This window comes from Eulemur rufifrons, chromosome 6, assembly GCF_041146395.1.
Source record: "Eulemur rufifrons isolate Redbay chromosome 6, OSU_ERuf_1, whole genome shotgun sequence".
Classification (NCBI taxonomy): Eukaryota; Metazoa; Chordata; class Mammalia; order Primates; family Lemuridae; genus Eulemur; species Eulemur rufifrons.
In genome coordinates, this window is record NC_090988.1 from 99732181 (window position 1) to 99749615 (window position 17435).

At 53.2% G+C, this 17435-nt stretch overlaps 1 protein-coding gene across 1 annotated transcript; it reads left to right on the plus strand.

The window, feature by feature from the left end:
• The first annotated feature begins 554 nt into the window (after nt 1-554).
• On the plus strand, nt 555-5192 carry FGF19 (fibroblast growth factor 19). The gene is made up of 3 exons (XM_069470294.1): nt 555-937; nt 1201-1304; nt 4030-5192. The coding sequence occupies exons 1-3, from the start codon at nt 697-699 to the stop codon at nt 4342-4344; spliced, it is 660 nt and encodes a 219-aa protein (XP_069326395.1). The 5' UTR covers nt 555-696; the 3' UTR covers nt 4345-5192.
• The last annotated feature ends 12243 nt before the right edge of the window (nt 5193-17435 follow it).

A 17435-nucleotide genomic window follows, 5' to 3' on the forward strand; every position in this document is an offset into this window, starting at 1 on the left:
GAGAATGTCGGGGGAGGGGGCGAGTGTGGTCTTTTAAGTGAAAGGGCCCCAAAGCCGAGGAGAGGGATGAAGGAGGCAAAACTCAGTGTCCCCCAAGCTCTGGTCCTGGGGTTCCTGACCCCGCCCTGGTAGTGCCCCACGCCAAGCGCATCCCCCGGGGATGCCTGTGGTCTGGCACGGGGGCTCTCGTTGTCTACTATTTTGGTTTAGAAAATCTAACTCGCCCAGCCAAAAACGACGGGGTCGCTGCACCGTGCAGAGGAGTTCCCCAAAACCCTGCCGCAAAGCGGGGCCTCTTCCTCCCACAGATCCAAACGGCCTGGGCGGGGTCACCCGGGCAGGGACGAGGATCCACCGCCCTCTAGCCGGGGCCGGGTAAGGGGGCTGGGGCCGGAGGCGGGGTGTGAGTGGGTGTGTGCGGGGGGCGGAGGCTTGATGCAATCCTGATAAGAAATGCTCGGGCGTCCCGGGCACCTACCCGCGGGTTCAGTAAGGCGCTTTATAAGGCTGCCGGCCAGGAGCCGCCGCGCCGTCGGAGCAGGAGCGCTGCGCGCCCAAGGTGCCGGGACTGCACTGCTGGCTCGAGGCCCACGGCCACCCCAATTCCGCACACACAGCCCGCAGCGCATCCTAGTCGCTGCCCAGCCTCCAGCACCCCTGCCGCCGGAGCCGCGCCGAGAGCCCCACGGAGCTGCCATGCCGAGCGGGCTAAGCGGTTGTGTGGCGGCCCGCGCCCTGGTCCTGGCCGGCCTCTGGCTGACCGCGGCCGGGCGCCCGCTGGCCTTCTCCGACGCGGGCCCCCACGTGCACTACGGCTGGGGCGAGCCCATCCGCCTGCGGCACCTGTACACCGCCGGCCCCCACGGCCTCTCCAGCTGCTTCCTGCGCATCCGCACCGACGGCTCCGTGGACTGCGCGCGGGGCCAGAGCGCACACAGTGAGTGCCAGCCGGGCCCCCCCATCCGCCCAGTCGCCCGCACCCACCTCTGCGTCCCTCCTTCCTTTGCCCTCCCTCGGCTCCCGCGGACCCCTCAACTCCCGGGAGCCCTAGGTTTTGGCACTTTGGTGTTACAATCCCTATCTTGGACCCCCAGATAGCGCGGGAAGCTAGGGAGGGGCACAGGCGCGTGGACCGACCGCACCCACGTGTTGCGGGCCCTGAAGGCCCCAGCTGCAGCTTCTCGCTTCCCTTGCGCCCAGGTTTGCTGGAGATCAGGGCAGTCGCTCTTCGGACCGTGGCCATAAAGGGCGTGCACAGCGTGCGGTACCTCTGCATGGGCGCCGATGGCAGGATGCAGGGACTGGTAAGTGCCCCCACGGGGCGGGATGCCCCTGGGCGCAGGACCTACGCTTGTCCCCAGGCGGGGGCATCTAGGGAAGAAGGGCGCGCTGGATCGAATCCAGGGTTTCCTCGCTTCCTCCGCCCGGGGCTCGGAACTTCGAGGGACAGATTGCCAGGACCGATTAAGATAATCTCAGACTATTTCCTACGGAAATTTATGGTCCATGCCAGTTGCTGGGGAATGGTGAGAGCCGCCTTTGCATTTCCCATTGAGCCAAAGACCGGCCCAGCCGGGCGAGGAAACCCATTATTTGGCTCCCTTTGATATTAAACAGGAAAACCCACCTCGGGCCTTTTCAGCCTCGGCCTGCGCGTGTGTGGTCCTCCCCTCGGTTTCCCTCCCTCAAGGATAAGAAAACAGAAAAAAAGAGGCCATATCCGTAACTTGTATCTTTTTCTTTAAAAAAAAAAAAAAAAAAATCAATTATCAAATAAGTCAAAAAAGAGAACAGTGCATTTGGGATTGGCGAGATTTTTAAAAAATTGGTTTCTATCTGCCAGGGAATGGTGTGGTTTAAGATGCAGATGCGTTGGGATAATGTTCCAGCCGCGTGCTTTTCCTCCTGCTGGGCTCACCTGCCCTGGAGACGCTTTTTGTTGGGGAGGTGCTGGGGGGCGGGCTGAGCAGGCCCAGGTAACCACCTCAGTGTCGGGCCGGAAGTGTGCGAGTGCCGGGGCTCTGGTCGCCGGGAACAAAGGCTGGGCGTTCAAAGGACCAGCCCCCGCCCCTCCAGCGCCCTGCGCGCGGCGGAGGCTGTGTGAGGTCCCGGCGGGGCCTCCCACGCAGCCGGGGAATCCAATGGAGCAGCGGGGGCCTGCCCGGTGCCCCCACCCGGGAGAAGATGCAGAGGCGGGGCCTCCCCCGGCCCGACCAGCCCCTTTGTGAACCGCGGGACAAAGACTTTTAGAGTCTCAAAATTGTTTTGTGCCTCTGACGTCCACGTATTCCGTTTACCCAGAGTACCGGTTTCCAAGTTTTGTGGCTTGTGGCCGAGCCCTGCCTGAAAGGGTGGCAGACAGGAGGTGGTCCGCACGCTGAAAGCTGACACCCAAAGCCGCTTCCAAACCACCCTTGCAACTTTTGTTATTTTGACATTTACTCATGACTGGGGGGAGGGGGGCGAGGGAGGGCTAACAGTGGGAGGCCGGCGGGGACATTGGGTCCAACCCATCGTTCTGCCCAAATCCACACTGAGGGTGTGTGTGTGGGGGGGGGGTGTCACCTAAAATCCTTTGTGCCTCCTGGTCCTGTGCGCATGGCCTAGCACAAATGGAGGATTTTTTTGTTTCCGTTTTTTTTTTTTTAAATCAAAATTCTACATTATTCTAGAAACTCTAACTTACTTCATTTTCTGTTTGGAGAATGAATACTGATTTCTTCCAAAGAATGAACGAGTAAATAGAAGCCTCTCAAGCCATCAGGTTTTCCGTCCCTTGTTTGTTTATCTATCAATTAGTAGTTTTTGGAAATTCAGGCGAAATCCCTGCCGCCGGCGCTCTGTCCGGGCCTGCGGGCTGCTGGGACTCCGCGGGAGGCTGCAATTACTCTTATCGCGGCTTATCAGACTTCGCTCACCCACCTGCAGTTCAGTGACCTTTGGAGACTTGTGCAGAAATCAGGCTGAGTTCATCCTGCAGCTGTTTACGGCCCAGCCCTCCCGGTCCTTGCCTTAGTCTGTCCTGTGTGTCCCCAAGGGGTAATGACACTTACTGGCTTGGGACAGCGTTTGCCCACTGGCACCTCTCACCCCTGTGGACTATGAATGTTCTAAGATCGGGGACTGGGATCAGGGACCAGCTTCCCAGAGCACACACTTCCGGCCCCCCGCTGGGTGCAGGCCCGGTCCTGGCGTGGGGGAGGGGCTCCCAAGCCTGCTCCTGGCAGCCGCCTGGGAGGCTCTTGGTAGGGGACTGAAGGGGGACGGGGGGCTGATGTTTCCTACAGCTGCATCTTACAAAAAAGCCTTACAATTATAAAGGCTCACGGCTACTTCTGGGCTAGATGGGGAGTATATGCTTTAGTCTGGGCCCCGCATTAAAGGATTACATGTAATTCTTAATGAAAAGACTGATCCTAAAATGATAACATGGTTTATCAGTGTTTCCCAAAGTGCCAGTGAAATACAGTGAACTTTTTTTAATGCCAGTAGCTATAAATCTAATGTAAAAGGTGAGAGAAACACAGGTATGTCACCTATGATTCTATGGATATTATTGGTTAGGACAAGATTTAGTTTAAAAGTGAGGTGATTTATTGCAAAATATTAAGGATCTATATAAAGTGTATATATAGTATTAGGTATATACATGAAATATAGATATATGAAATATATACCTGAAGTATATATGTGTGTGCATATATACAAGTTATAAAGTATATAAATATATAACATGATATATGTTATATATTAATATGATGTGTATATACTTACATTTAAAGTACATTATATATTGCATGTACTTATATAACATATAAATGTGTATATATATGCTTATATAAAGTGTATACATAAGGAAGTATATAAAACCATGCACATAATACTCATGGAAACCACCGATGGTGGCCGCCAGGTACAGCATGTAAGAGATGCCCAGCCATGCCCCTGCATTTCCTCCACTGCCGATTGTGCCAGACCTGGAGGTCCCCTACCCCGTGAGCGCTCACGAGCTGCCTGTTTCCTCTGCAGCCTCAGTACTCGGAGGAAGACTGTGCCTTCGAGGAGGAGATCCGCCCGGATGGCTACAACGTGTACCGCTCTGAGAAGCACCAGCTGCCCGTGTCTCTGAGCAGTGCCAGACAGAGGCAGCTGTACAAGGGCAGGGGCTTCCTGCCGCTCTCTCACTTCCTGCCCATGCTGCCTGTGACCCCAGCGGAGACCGGGGACCTCAGGGACCACTTGGAATCCGACATGTTCGCTTCGCCCCTGGAAACTGACAGCATGGACCCGTTTGGGATCGCCACCAGACTCGGGGTGGTGAAGAGTCCCAGCTTTCAGAAATGACTGAGGCTCTGGCTGTGCTGCTTCAGGAACAGTCCTGAGTCCGTGTTCTGTTTAGCTTTAGGAAGAAACACTTAGAAGTTTGTACATATTCAGAGTTTTACATTGGCTGTGCCAGTTTCTAGCAGATAGACTTGTATGATCATAAAATTGTAAGCCCTCTGCCCGCCCAGCTGTTACCCAAGCCCCCTATCCTGCTCCCTCAAGATTGCTGGACAAGTTGCTGTGCTACCCTGGTTCTGCTTGAATACCTCCACCGATGGAGAACTTGTTCCCTTTGGAAAAATTCTTATGTCAAGCTGAAATTCTCTATAATTTTTTCTCATCATTTCTAGCAGGGACAGCCAGGAGACAAGCAGGCCTTTTCAGTCCTGTGCAGGTGATCAGCTCGGTGAGACACCAGGTGAATGTGAGCCCATGTGAGATTGATCTACAGCTCAACTCCAAGGACTGTCCAAGGACCCCTCCAGGCCAGAACTGACCAGGAACAGGCACAGCCCACCAGGCTTCAGGAGCAGGGGAAGCCCAGAGCTCCCCTCCAGCTCCAGGAAACCTTGAGAACTCCCCGAGGCTGATTCTGGGATGGATAATCTCCCGAGGCAGATAAGTCAGTTCACCTACTTTCCTTCCTCTTCTTGATGGCCGGCGCTCTGCACACAGCTGATTCTCACTGAGGTCAGGGCTGGTTCCTCTAATGTGGATGGCTGAGCTACCAACGCCACCCTGAGCTCAGACAGCTCACAGGGACAGCCAGTGGCCAATTCTGGCAGCTCATCCTGGCCCCCTCAGCACACTCTGGGTGTCCAGGGCATCAGATCTGCCCAGGTCATGGATGTCACCTGCCTGTCACAGGCCTATACCCCTTCCTAATTCTCTCACACTGCCCCCTGGGCTTTGGATACTGACCTGAGAACAGATCGCTGTCTTGTGGGTCACCTGCCTCCATTTCCCCAGCTGGCCTAGCCCTCTGCCCCTCCTCACCTGCCATCTTGTGAACTGGGGCTTCCTGGCCTCCCACCTCGTGTCAGCCTGCACAGATCATTCAAAAACCAAGAAAGGAAAGATCTGAAAGCCCCAAGTCTTGCCCACAACCTGGGGCAGCAGCAGGGGAGATTCTGAGCCCTTTCCCCAGCACTTAGTTCCAACATGATATTTATGAGTAATTTATTTTGATATGTACATCTCTTATTTTCTTACATTATTTATGCCCCCAGATTATATTTATGTATGTAAGTGAGGTTTGTTTTCTACATTAAAATGGAGTTTGTTTGTATCAACATGTTTGTATCAAAAGTTGCATTCTGTTATCCAGTTGGAATGGGAGGCATGGGCAGGGGGCAGGGGCGGCAGCACTGCCCCCAGGGGGAAACACTTTCTGCATGTTTGCCCTTGGTGCCATAGTCTTAATCATTGCCACAGCCCTCAGCCCTCCTAGCTGAGACTTGGGTAGGTTTGTTAAACAGGAGGTTTTGGCTAACCAGCTAGTGTCGGGACCTGGGTCGTCCCTGCTGCCCTGTCTTCATCCCTGGGAGCTCGCTGTCTCGTACCACCTCTGCTGGGAATCTCAGTGGTTGGACAGCTCCTGCCAGGAGCGTTTCCAACTGCAAGGAACAGAAATGCCAACCCGCAGTGGCCTAAATCAGAGTATCTCACCCTCAGCACTGTTGACACTTGGGGCCACGTCACTCTTTACTGGGAGACAGGTGTTCCTGAGCGTTATGTTTGGCAGCCTCTACCCACTAGATGCCAGTAGCGACCCTCTAGTTGACAACGAAAGGTATCTCAAGAAGTGGCTGTGTGTCCTTTGGAGCGAATCACCCCTGATGGAGAGCCTCTGGCCCGACAAAGAGGGCTTCTTTTGTCCAGTAACAAGTCCAGAGGGACTGATGTTTGCTGGTGGCCTGGAGACGCCAGGGCTGTGTTCTCTGTGATCCTCTTGGTGTCCCCATCGTGCTGTGGCCTCAGCTGAACTATCGGAGCTAACACAGGGGGAGGGAATCACTTTGGTGCTGGCCTTGCCTCAGGAAAACCAAAGCCTTGGAGCCTTTCAGCAAATTCCGGTTACATCCTATGAGCCTGGTGTGCATCACAGGACACCCCCCGAAGCAAGGCAGGCCGGGAAGGCAAGGGTTAAGTGGTCACACTGCCACCCTGATCACTGGGGGCTCTGTCAGCAAGGAAGAAGTGGCGATGATACCAGGCAGGTGACTATGTGCGCGCCGCATCCTCAGTGCACGTACAAGTAGGTACAGTCAGATACCTGAATGCTAAGTCAGTGAGTGCCAGGGGGAGGGCAGGGAAGGGGCAGGGGCCGGGTGGGTGTGGCTGCACAGGGGAAGCAGAGAGATCTCTGTGGTGGGGACCGGCTGTGCGTCTTGATTGCAGAGGCGGTTTCATCAAATCCACATGTGTGATAGACGACAACTGTGTGCACGCATTGAACAGACACCGACTGCACCATAGTTACAAAGGGCGTCAGCATCGGGGGACCGGACGGAAGGACACGGGGCCTCTCGGTGCTGTCTCTGCAACTTCCTGGGAATTTATCATTATTTCAAAATAAAGTGTTAAAAAAATAACAAAACAAAATAGGGCTGGCTTTAGCTCAGCGGGTCCTTCGACAGTTTCTAACAGCCTGTTTGAGGAGGCAGAGTAGTTCGAGACCCGAGGGCGCTCGCTATTAGTTAAAAAAGAAAAGACAGAAAAAACCCAAAACAAACCCTGGTTTCCAACAACATAAAAACCACAAGTGTTTGGTCCTTAAGCTGTCCAGGTCAAAAAAGTGGCTTTGAGGCCGGGCCCGGTGGCTCACGCCTGTAATCCTAGCACTCTGGGAGGCCGAGGCGGGCGGATTGTTTGAGCTCAGGAGTTCGAGACCAGCCTGAGCAAGAGCGAGACCCCGTCTCTACTAAAAATAGAAAGAAAATTATATGGACAGCTAAAAATATATATATATATATATATATAAAATTAGCTGGGCATGGTGGCACATGCCTGTAGTCCCAGCTACTCGGGAGGCTGAGGCAGGAGGATCACTTGAGCCCAGGAGTCTGAGGTTGCTGTGAGCTAGGCTGACGCCACGGCACTCACTCTAGCCCGGCAACAGAGCGATACTCTGTCTCAAAAAAAAAAAAAAAAAAAAAAAAGGTGGCATTGGCTATGCGTGAAGGTGGGCGGGGGACCTCCTGGGCGGCTCACCAGACCCCCACTCACGAGTCGTTCGCCAGAGCGAATCATCACTTCACCGGAGCCTCCATCTCCTCACGGGTCGAGTGGGACGCCAGTGGTCCCTCCCCCACTCCCGATGCTCTCGTGAGGATGGGGACAGGAATGAACACGCAGACACAGGCCCAGCGCATGCTGGTATCCGGTTCACACACTAGTTCCCCGGGTGTCACACCAGCAACCGGCATGGTTACAACTGTTGTTCAAGCCCACGGAGGCCATTTCACGTGGCGCCTCCACCCCCACAAAGGGGTCCTGCACTGGTCATTCTCACTGATGACATGCCCAGGACACCCAGAGTTGGCTCTTGGTCTGTTCCCTGCCCCCTCACTCTTTGAGCCCCCGCCACGGGACCATGCTGATTTGAGGCCTGGGTTGGCAGGGCTGGGTGAGGCCCGTGGACACAGCATCTCTGCCTCTCGTCTACCGATGGGGGAGGGCAGTGCCAGAGGGCAGGGCTCTGTCCAAAGTGTCCTGGAAGCAGCACAGTGCAAGGGTGGGGCCGGTGGGGGGGCGTGGCCTCAGGGTCCCTTAACTTGCTGTGTCACTTTGAGACACTCACATCACCTCTCTGAGCCTGCATCTTCCTGCAGACAATGAGATTACCAATGTCTACCTTGCAGGATGGTTGGAAGAGCCCACTGAAATTATGTCCCCCAGGTGCCTGGCACAGAGCAGGCTGCTGGCCCCAGCAGCCCTCACCAAGGATGGAACAGCCAGCCCTGAACTGTTATTTCCACTGGTTCTCAAATTTGGCTGCACATTGGAATTACAGGAAAATTATGGTGGCTGGATCCCGCTCCTGGGGGTTCCGGTTGGGGGTTCCGGTTGAATCGGAATAGGTGTGGCAGGCTTCTCTGTGGTTCTAATGTGCAGCCCGGGGCGAGAACTGCAGGGGACCACTTCAAATTCCACCCTTTGTGCTCTGAAGACAAATACTTCAGGGAATAAGTGAAGGCAAAGATCTAGCAGCACCTCCCTCTCTGGAGTCTCCTCCCTTCAGTACAGTCGACAATAATGAGTAAATGCACGACTTTGCAAACTGATTCACGCTAGAGTGTTGATGGTTGATGCTTTCTCTCCAGGCCACACTTTCACTTACTGGGCAGCTGCAGCGCCGTGATGAGTAACAGTGGACGATGTGGGCATTCTGACAGGAGAAGGGGATGGGGAAGATTATTTTTCGATGCTGCATCCTAGCACCCACCCACCCCCATCCTTCCTCTGCTCCTCGTAAGAAGGTGACCTTGCCCTCTTGCTGCATCTGCATCCCCTGCATTAGGGTTGCTAAATTTAGCAAAAAACACAGCGTGTGCCATTACATTTGAATTTCAGATAAACATTGTATTTTTAGTGTAAGTATGTCCCATGCAATATTTGGAACTTCTTGGCTCACCTTACTGAAACGCCGGCAGGTGCTGGCTCTGGGAACTCAGACACTGTCAGGCATCAGCTCTCCGTCTCCCTTCTCTCACCAGGAGCTCCAGTAAGAGTCCCAGACTGGGTCCCATGAATCCTTCCTCTGTTCCTTGCTCATCCCAGCCAGGGCCAGGGTGCTCTGACGGGTGAGGCCTGTGTCACCTCCTGCAGCCCGGGTAGGATTCGGCCCTGCAAGGACTCTGGGACTGAGAGGGAGGAGGGACGATGTCCTGCAGGAAGACCCAGGGGGACGGATATGCCCTCTAAGCCCCCACATTTGTCAATTCACCATCCTTTGGATGAGTTTCCCTCTTGGAGATTGGCAAATGCCCGCCAGAAATGTTCCAATGACCAAAAAGGAGGCGTGGGTGTGGATGGGGCCACCCCAGACCCAGGCATCAGTCATCCAGCTGTGGAGGGTGGGAGACAGCACCCTTCTTCCCCGGACTCAGACTCCCCTTCCCACTGTCAAGGTGACCAGATGGGAGCCTGATTAGGGGAGTGGGAAGCAGAGGTGTACCTTTTGCCACTGGCAGCAGAGAGACAGACAGACAGACACAGAGATAGTTTTCTTAGCAGCCATTGTTCCGGGTATTACCATACAGCTTTGCTGCAAAGCAACGTTCGGGTCAATGACAGACCACATACACGAGGGCATGAGGGTGGTCCCGTAAGATTACAAGACTGCAGTTTTCCTATACCTTTTCTATGTTTAGATACACAATACTCGCCATGGTGTTACAATTCCTACAGTATTCGGCACAGTAACCTGCTGTCCAGGTCTGTAGCCTGGGAGCAGTAGGCTGTGCCGCACCGGGTGCAGTAGTGTCGTGGGCTGTGCCACCCAGGTGTGTGTAAGTGCACTCCGGGACACCTGCACAACAGAATCGCCCAACAACGCAGCTCCCAGAACGTGTCCCTGTCGTTGGGCGACGCACGACTGTAAACACACAGAACTTGCCACAGTCTGCTGGTATCAACACTTGAACACTGAGTGAAATGTAGGAACCTTACTTTTACCTGCATGCCTTTCCCCCTCCACTTGAAAGTGGCAATTGTGCTAAGTCTTTCCTCTGAATACACTGAGCGCCACGGCAGATGTTACAACTTTTTGTGCCGACCATCACAGATGGTTTTAAAAACTCATGAGAAGGATAATCTAATATATCTACCTCTGTTTTTTTTAATCCAGTTTGATGTTCCTCTTTCCTTTCTGAAGTTCAAAGCCTTCTTCTGTTATAATTTCTTCCTACGTAGAGAACTTCCTTCAGCTATTTTTTAACGGTAAGTAGCGTTTTTAATGCTAGCAACAAATTCTCTTATTCCTCCCTCAGAGAATATCGTAATTCTCCCTTCATCCCTGAGGTAGAATTTGCATTGACAGTTTCTTCCCCGCTTTTTCAGTACTTGAAAAATGTGCCACTTCCCCTAGTTTCCATAATTTCCAGTGAGCAAACTCTGTCATTCGAATGGGGGCTCCCTGCAAGTAAAGTGTCATTTCTCTCTGATGGTTTTCAAGGGTCTGTCTTTAGCTTTCATAAGTTTAATTATGATATGCCTTGGCATGTGTTGTTTTTTTTTTTTTCCTATTTGGAATTCATTCAGCTTCTTGAATCTGTAGGCTTATGTCTTTCGCCAAATTTGGGAAGTTTTCAGCCTTTTTCTCTGAATTATTTCAGTCCATTCTTCTATCTTCTCCTTCAAAGACGCTAATGATAGGAGTGTCAGCTCTTTCCGTGTCATCCCACAGGCCGTGGGACTGTTCCTTTTCTTTCTAGTCTGTTTTCTCTCTGTTGTCCAGATCATATAAATTCTGTCACTCTGTCACCGGGTCTATCCACCGTCATCTCTCACATTGAGCCCATCCGGCAGGATATTTTTTGTTGTTTTTATTATATTTTTCAGTTCTATAGTTTCCATTTGGTTCTTTATTTTTATAACTTCCATTTCTTTGCTGTGTGGAAGTCAAATAAAATATAGAGACAAATCTCTGAAATCAAAATGTTTTACTTGGGAAGAAAGAATGGCAGTTCAGCGCCTGCATGCAGACCGGGTGGTCTCCAGTCCACCCGGAGAGCAAAGAGAAGGTTGGACGTTTTATAAAAAGGAGGAATGTTAAGTACTGTTTTGAAAGTGAGTTCATCGGCACTGGTAGGTTCTGGGGGTGCCGGTGAACTCCGCATGGAAAGTGATCACAGTGGGTGAAGCCAGTCTCAGCGTCACAGCCGGTTGTTTTGTGGCCGTTACGTAACACTGGTTTAGGTTGCAGCTGCGGCTTGCAGAGAGTTATGTTCCTGGAGCAATGTTTTCCGTCCCAACTGCTTTCCTCCAGCCTCTCAACTCTGGGTATTTTAGTTGGGTATGACAAAAATAACCCAATTTGTATGATCAACTTTCACAGCTGACATTTTTTTTAATGTTCTCATTGTTTTAAGAGGAATCATAACTGCCTTTGAAGCACTTTTATGATGGCTGCTTTAAAATCCTGTCTGATAATTTAATTCTGCCATCTGATTCATCCTAGCGTTGGCATTTTGGATTGTCTGCTGTCATTGAGGTTGTAACTTGCCCTGTTCTTGGCATGACCTGTGATTTTTTATCCTGCCCTTCTCCCTCCCTTCTTTCCTCCCCTCCCTTCCCCCTCCTTCCTTCTTTTCTTTCATCTTCCCTCTTAACTTCCTTACTAACTTGAAGCTCGCCTCCCTGCTTTCTCCTCCTCTCATCTATGGCTTGAGGCAAATGTCACCAACTTTCATCCCTCCTAGTCCTCCCGCCCATGGTCCAGGTTCCCCCATCTGTGCACCACCTGCACCAGCTCTCCCGCTATGTGTACTCACCATCGAAGTTGAAGACAGACAGACTAAGAAACACATCAAACCCATCAATGCATGGACCTTGCCTGATTTCCAGTTCAACACAAAATATCTGTAAAAAGACAGTTTTTAACTGCTGAAATAAACAGAAATGGTCTGGGCACTGAATCATAATGTCAATTTGCAAGGCGGAATGATGGTATTACGACTTTGTTTAAGCAATCTATTAGTATATCTGTTAGAGATACGCACTGGAGTATTTAAAGGTGAACTGATGCAGCAAAACGGGGAAGTGCTAAGCTGAGCAGTGGGTATTTGGGGATTCGATTACACTGTCTACACTCGTGTATGTTCACAATGTCTATAGTAAAAGCTAAAAAAGAAACCAAAAACCAGGTGTGTGTGCTTCACACTCTTTCTCTACCAAGCCACCTGGGAGATGTTGCAATGATTGTGCCACAAATTGGTGAGTCCTCGCACCCCTGGGTCCCTGTGTGATCACGTGGATCAGGACCCCCAATCCAGTGACCCATGCTGGACTTCGAGGAGCACAGTGGAGAAACTGTGTTGTCTGAGTCTTAGAGATCTCAGCCTGGCCCGATCTCCAGAGTACGCTGAAGTAGAAGAAGCAAAGTCAGGACATTGTCTATAGTGTGATGTAATCTGTAATTTAAAAGGTTGTGTACAGTTACATGCTTATGTATGCAGAGAATATGTATATATACAATACACACACACATATATATATGTCGGACTGAATTATGTCCCCCAAGATTATATGTTGTAGTCTTAACCCTCAATACACCTTAGAGTATGACTATACTTGAAGATATGACTTTTGAAGAGGTAATTAAGGTTAAATGAGGTCACATGAGTAAGGCTGTAATTCCATATGATCAATAAGAAGACAGACAATGGACAGATGTGGTGGCTCACGCCTGTAATCCTAGCACTCTGGGAGGCCGAGGTGGGAAGATCACTTGAGCTCAGGAGTTCAAGATCAGCCTGAGCAAGAGTGAGACCCCGTCTCTACTAAGAATAGAAAAATTAAGGCCGGGCGCGGTGGCTCACGCCTGTAATCCTAGCACTCTGGGAGGCCGAGGCGGGTGGATCGCTCGAGGTCAGGAGTTCGAGACCAGCCTGAGCAAGAGTGAGACCCCGTCTCTACTAAAAATAGAAAGAAATTATATGGACAACTGAAATATATATATACAAAAAAATTAGCCGGGCATGGTGGCTCATGCCTGTAGTCCCAGCTACTCGGGAGGCTGAGGCAGTAGGATCGCTTAAGCCCAGGAGTTTGAGGTTGCTGTGAGCTAGGCTGATGCCACGGCACTCACTCTAGCCCGGGCAACAGAGTGAGACTCTGTCTCAAAAAAAAAAAAAAAAAAAAAAAGAATAGAAAAATTAGCAGGGCCTAGTGGCGCACTTGTAGTCCCAGCTACTCAAGAGGCTGAGGCAGGAGGATCCCTTGAGCCCAGGAGTTTGAGGTTGCAGTGAGCTGTGATGACGCCACTGCACTTTACCTGGGACAACAGAGCAAGACTCTGTCTCCAAAAAAGAAGAAGAAGAAGAAGAAAGAAAAGAAGATAAAGAGGCCACGTGAGGACACAGGGAGAAGACGGCCATCTGTGAACTAAGGACAGAGGAACCTGCCCTATGACACCTTGCTCTCAGACTTCTGGCCTTCCAGAATGTGAGAGAATAATAAATATCTGTGTTGTTGAGGTCACCAGGTGTGTGGTATTTTGTTACGGCAGCCCAAACAAGCTTTTCATATATTATCTCTCAACATATATTATGTTAAAAATGAAGAACAGAGGAGAGTATTTAACCTGTACTTACCCATCTTCCCTGAAACATAAGCTCCACGAGGCTGGTTCCAATGTTCCGTTCCCTGCTAGACCGACAGCCCCAGAACCTGCAGCCGGGGGCCCTGACGTCTGTGGAGTGAGTAGGTGTCCTTCAGCATTTCCCAGATCTCTGAAGAGTTGCAAATTCTGCCTGACCATGAGCTTCCTGGGGGCAGGGAGGGACTGTGCCTCGCTCAGCATGCTGGCCCAGAGCCTGCCTGGCACCAGGAAGTGCCCCGCGTTGAGCAATGGAATGAAAGCTAAGTGAGGAGGGCTGCTCTTGGCTAAACCAAAAATTTTAACTTCATCCCGAGAGCCCAGGGGGGCTGTAGAAAGGTTTTCCGCAGGCCCTGGGGAAGTCCCACCTGCAGCGGTGGGATACAGAATGAAAATCCGGCCCACCAAACCCCACCTCCCCTAGACCACATGGATGGGTGGAAGGAAGGAGGCGTCCTCATCAGCTACACCTTGGATGCCAGCCTGCACGTGACCCACAACTGATGCCCTGAGCCCTTTCTGGGCCTCCACCTTCCCACCTGTAAAATGGGAGGTTGGATTTAGGACTAGTGTCATTTTAGAAGGATGTATATTTGGTTACACTAATAACGACCACCATATGAATTATTCTCATAGTGACAAAGCAAATTCTATCTACAATGCGAAATCTTTCTCTCCCACTGCTCCTCCTGCCCCCACGGGGGGTGCATATTGCTCTATACATAGGTACCACGGGGATCCCTGGCACCCTGTTATCCCGCACCCACCCCCTTCTTCCCCAGCCTTGCCTCCCACCCCTCTCCCAACCCCCCTTCCTCCTACCACAGCAGCCCTCTGATCTCCTTCCTGTTCCTGCAGCCTGACCACGCATCCTCAGCATCTTCTACCCTCTGCCTGCAATGTTCTTTCCCCAAATGTCATACAACTCCCTCACTTTATTCCGGTCTTTCCTGACCACACCAACTAAAAGAGCCCCGTGTGGCCCGCACCAGATCCATCCCACCACAGACAAGCTTTGGCACCAGGGCCTGGTTGGAGGCCCACAGGATGCTACGATGCTTTCTCTCATAACAACCACTTTCTAGAAATGTCCTTGAGCACGTCTCTTGGTGCACGTTACCACGTATTTTTCTAGGGTGGTATATTCAGTTCCCGGGGCTGCCATACAAATGACCACCAACGGGGCGGCTTAAAACAACAAACATTTATACTTTCACAGTCTGGAGGCCAGAAGTCTGAGACCCAGGTGTCGGCAGGGCCACACTCCCTCCCAAGGCTCTAGGGGAGGGTCCCTCCTGGCCTCTTCCTGCCTCTGGTGGCCCAGGCATCCACTGGCTATGGCTGCACCTATCTCTGCCTCTGTTGTCATGTGGCCTCCTCTCCTCTGTCTCTCCTCTTATAAGGACGCTTGTCATTGGACTCAGGGCCCATGTGGGTAATCCAGGATGATCTCATCTCAAGATCTTTCATTTAATTACATCTGCAAAGACCCTTTTTCCAATCAGGTCACATTCACAGGTTCTCAGAGTTAGGACCCATCTTTTGGGGGGACACCATTCAACCACTGCAGTGGAGAGTCACGAGGGGTGTTGCTAGACTGAAATGAGTACACGCACCTAAAATCTTTCCAGAGGCCGCCAAACTGCACTCTCAGTTTTTCCAGGGAAAACTTCAGCGCGCACTTGGGCACGGAGGCAGACTTGTCAGTACCACGTCAACTCAGTTCACTTTTCGGAGGCCTGAGACCCGACTGTGATGGAGCCAGGCCCCGAGCTTGCCCCCCACTGCCTGGCTGGCAGCCTCCCTCCTCAGGGATTCCTGCCTTACCCAGACATGGGGGCTGCTGGGGCCCTCACAGGGCATGGGGGAGCCCCTTCCCCCGTCAGCTCTCCTGCTCTGTGGCTCCTGACAGATGCCCAGGCCTGCCTGAAGCCTGGACCCCAACACCAGCCTAGAGCTCAGGGAGCCGCTGGGCCCAGACCCCAGCAGGCTGCCGTGGGAAGCATCCAGAACATGAGTGCTCTCCTCCCTAGGAGTCCAGGGAGGCAGTGCTCCATGATCCTGCTTCTCCCATCAGAGCCTGGTAACCTGTCACCTGGACCCGGGGCCCCCTCTCCCCATATGCTCTCTGAGTGCTCTGAGCCGGAATCGTGCTCAACCTCGGCCTAACGGGAGCTGAGTAGGCGGAGGCAGGCGGGCTGCCACCGCGGGAAGCGTGCAGCCTGGGGCCCGGCTTGGACACCTCCCGGAGCCTCGGTGGCTTCCCCTGCGCGGCGCTGACCGTGTCCATCTCCAACGCAGGTCTTTAAGAATCGCAAGTGATGATGGAAGAAAACGGTCTGATCCGCCGAAGGTCCCAATCCGCCTTACCGTGGCCGGGCTGGGGGCAGCGGGGGCCCAGCAGCGCGTTCTCCAGCCAGGCGGCGCCCGAGGCCGGGCAGGGCGGCGGGACCCGAGACCCGGCGCTCCCGCGGCGCAATGGCGGCCCCTGGTGGCAGGTGCGCGGGGAGGGCCCGCGCGGGGCCGCAGGTGCGCGGTCGTGGGGGCTGGATTTGGGGTCCCGGGGGGCCCTTAACCGCGCAGGATCTAGGACCGCGCAGCGTCCAGGCCTCGGGAGCGGGTGGGGTAGGGGCTGCCCGGAGAGGATCCTGCAGCGCGCGCTCACGCCCGCCCCTCGCGTGCTTAGCCCGCAGCCCCGGGGCCCGCTTCCGCAGCCGCGCCCCAGGAAGGGAAGGAACCTCTGGCAGGTGTCCCCAAAGGCCCTGCTGTGTGCCGGGAAGCCGGCGGGGATGAAGGGAGAGGCAGGCTCGTCCTTTCCACAACTTGACACTAACAATGTACCAAGAATTCATCATGTGCATAGTATTTATTAATCTACTTACCGTCTTTGGTGCATGCGAGGTATAATCCTCCCCATGTCCGTCCTGAGAAGGGGGTTCCAGTATTGCTCTCACTTTACAGATGAGTACACTGAGGCGCCAGAAGGCGAAGTCCACTAATGCCCTCAAGAAACACGCCCAGCTGGCCAGACTGCGTTTCAGATGACAAAAAAGGTGGCTCCCTGGCAGTACAGCGCCGCGACCGGGAGGAATGACAGCTGATGAGGAGCGCTGTGAGTCCTTTACCATGTCGCACTTCAGCGCCATGGATGCCGTCCTGGGCATGGCAGGGGCACGAGCTTTAGGAGGAGCCACAGCCCGGCCTCTGGGAGGCTGCCGTCCGGCTGGGGAGGGAGTGGTCAGGGCAGAGAGGGCCGCTGACAGCCCTCCCGGTGCTCCCCAGAGGTGGGGAAGGAGGGGTGCCCCAGGCCAGGGTCAGAGGGATGTGTGCAGGAGGAAGGGCTGCAGCCTGGGCAGGCCGAGGGCAGAGGAGAGGGAAAGCCTGGGCGGGTTGGGGCCAGAGGAAGGCCACGGCCCTGCAGGCCCAGCGCTAAGCCTTCTCAAGAAACAAAGGGGTATCAGTCATGTGGGGAGACCTTCTTAGAGCCTCCCCAAGGGGGGGGACATGAGCCCTAATTGTCCCCACACAGAGGGACAATACGTCAGGATGGAGCACAGCTGGGTCCTCCCCAGACCCACTGCATGGCCCCAGTTGGATAACCATCTCTGGGTATCACCACAGTGACAGAACCAGCCAGAGCTGGGCCAGTCCTTTCTTTTTCGTGCCTCCACTTCGTCAACTGCAGACAGGGCCATGGACCCAGCTTGGAAGGACTGGGTCTGGTTTTGGTAAAAGATCTTTGAGCTCTAGAAAGAAAACCATGTATCTGGTCACCCTTTCTATTGAG

What these genes read in the sequence shown, in the direction of transcription:
- FGF19 (XM_069470294.1), top strand. Translation starts at nt 697, where the DNA reads ATGCCGAGCGGGCTAAGCGGTTGTGTGGCGGCCCGCGCCCTGGTCCTG. An exon ending in GCGGGGCCAGAGCGCACACA is followed by an intron (nt 938 to 1,200) that starts GTGAGTGCCAGC and finishes CCTTGCGCCCAG; the next exon opens with GTTTGCTGGAGATCAGGGCA. An exon ending in ATGGCAGGATGCAGGGACTG is followed by an intron (nt 1,305 to 4,029) that starts GTAAGTGCCCCC and finishes TTTCCTCTGCAG; the next exon opens with CCTCAGTACTCGGAGGAAGA.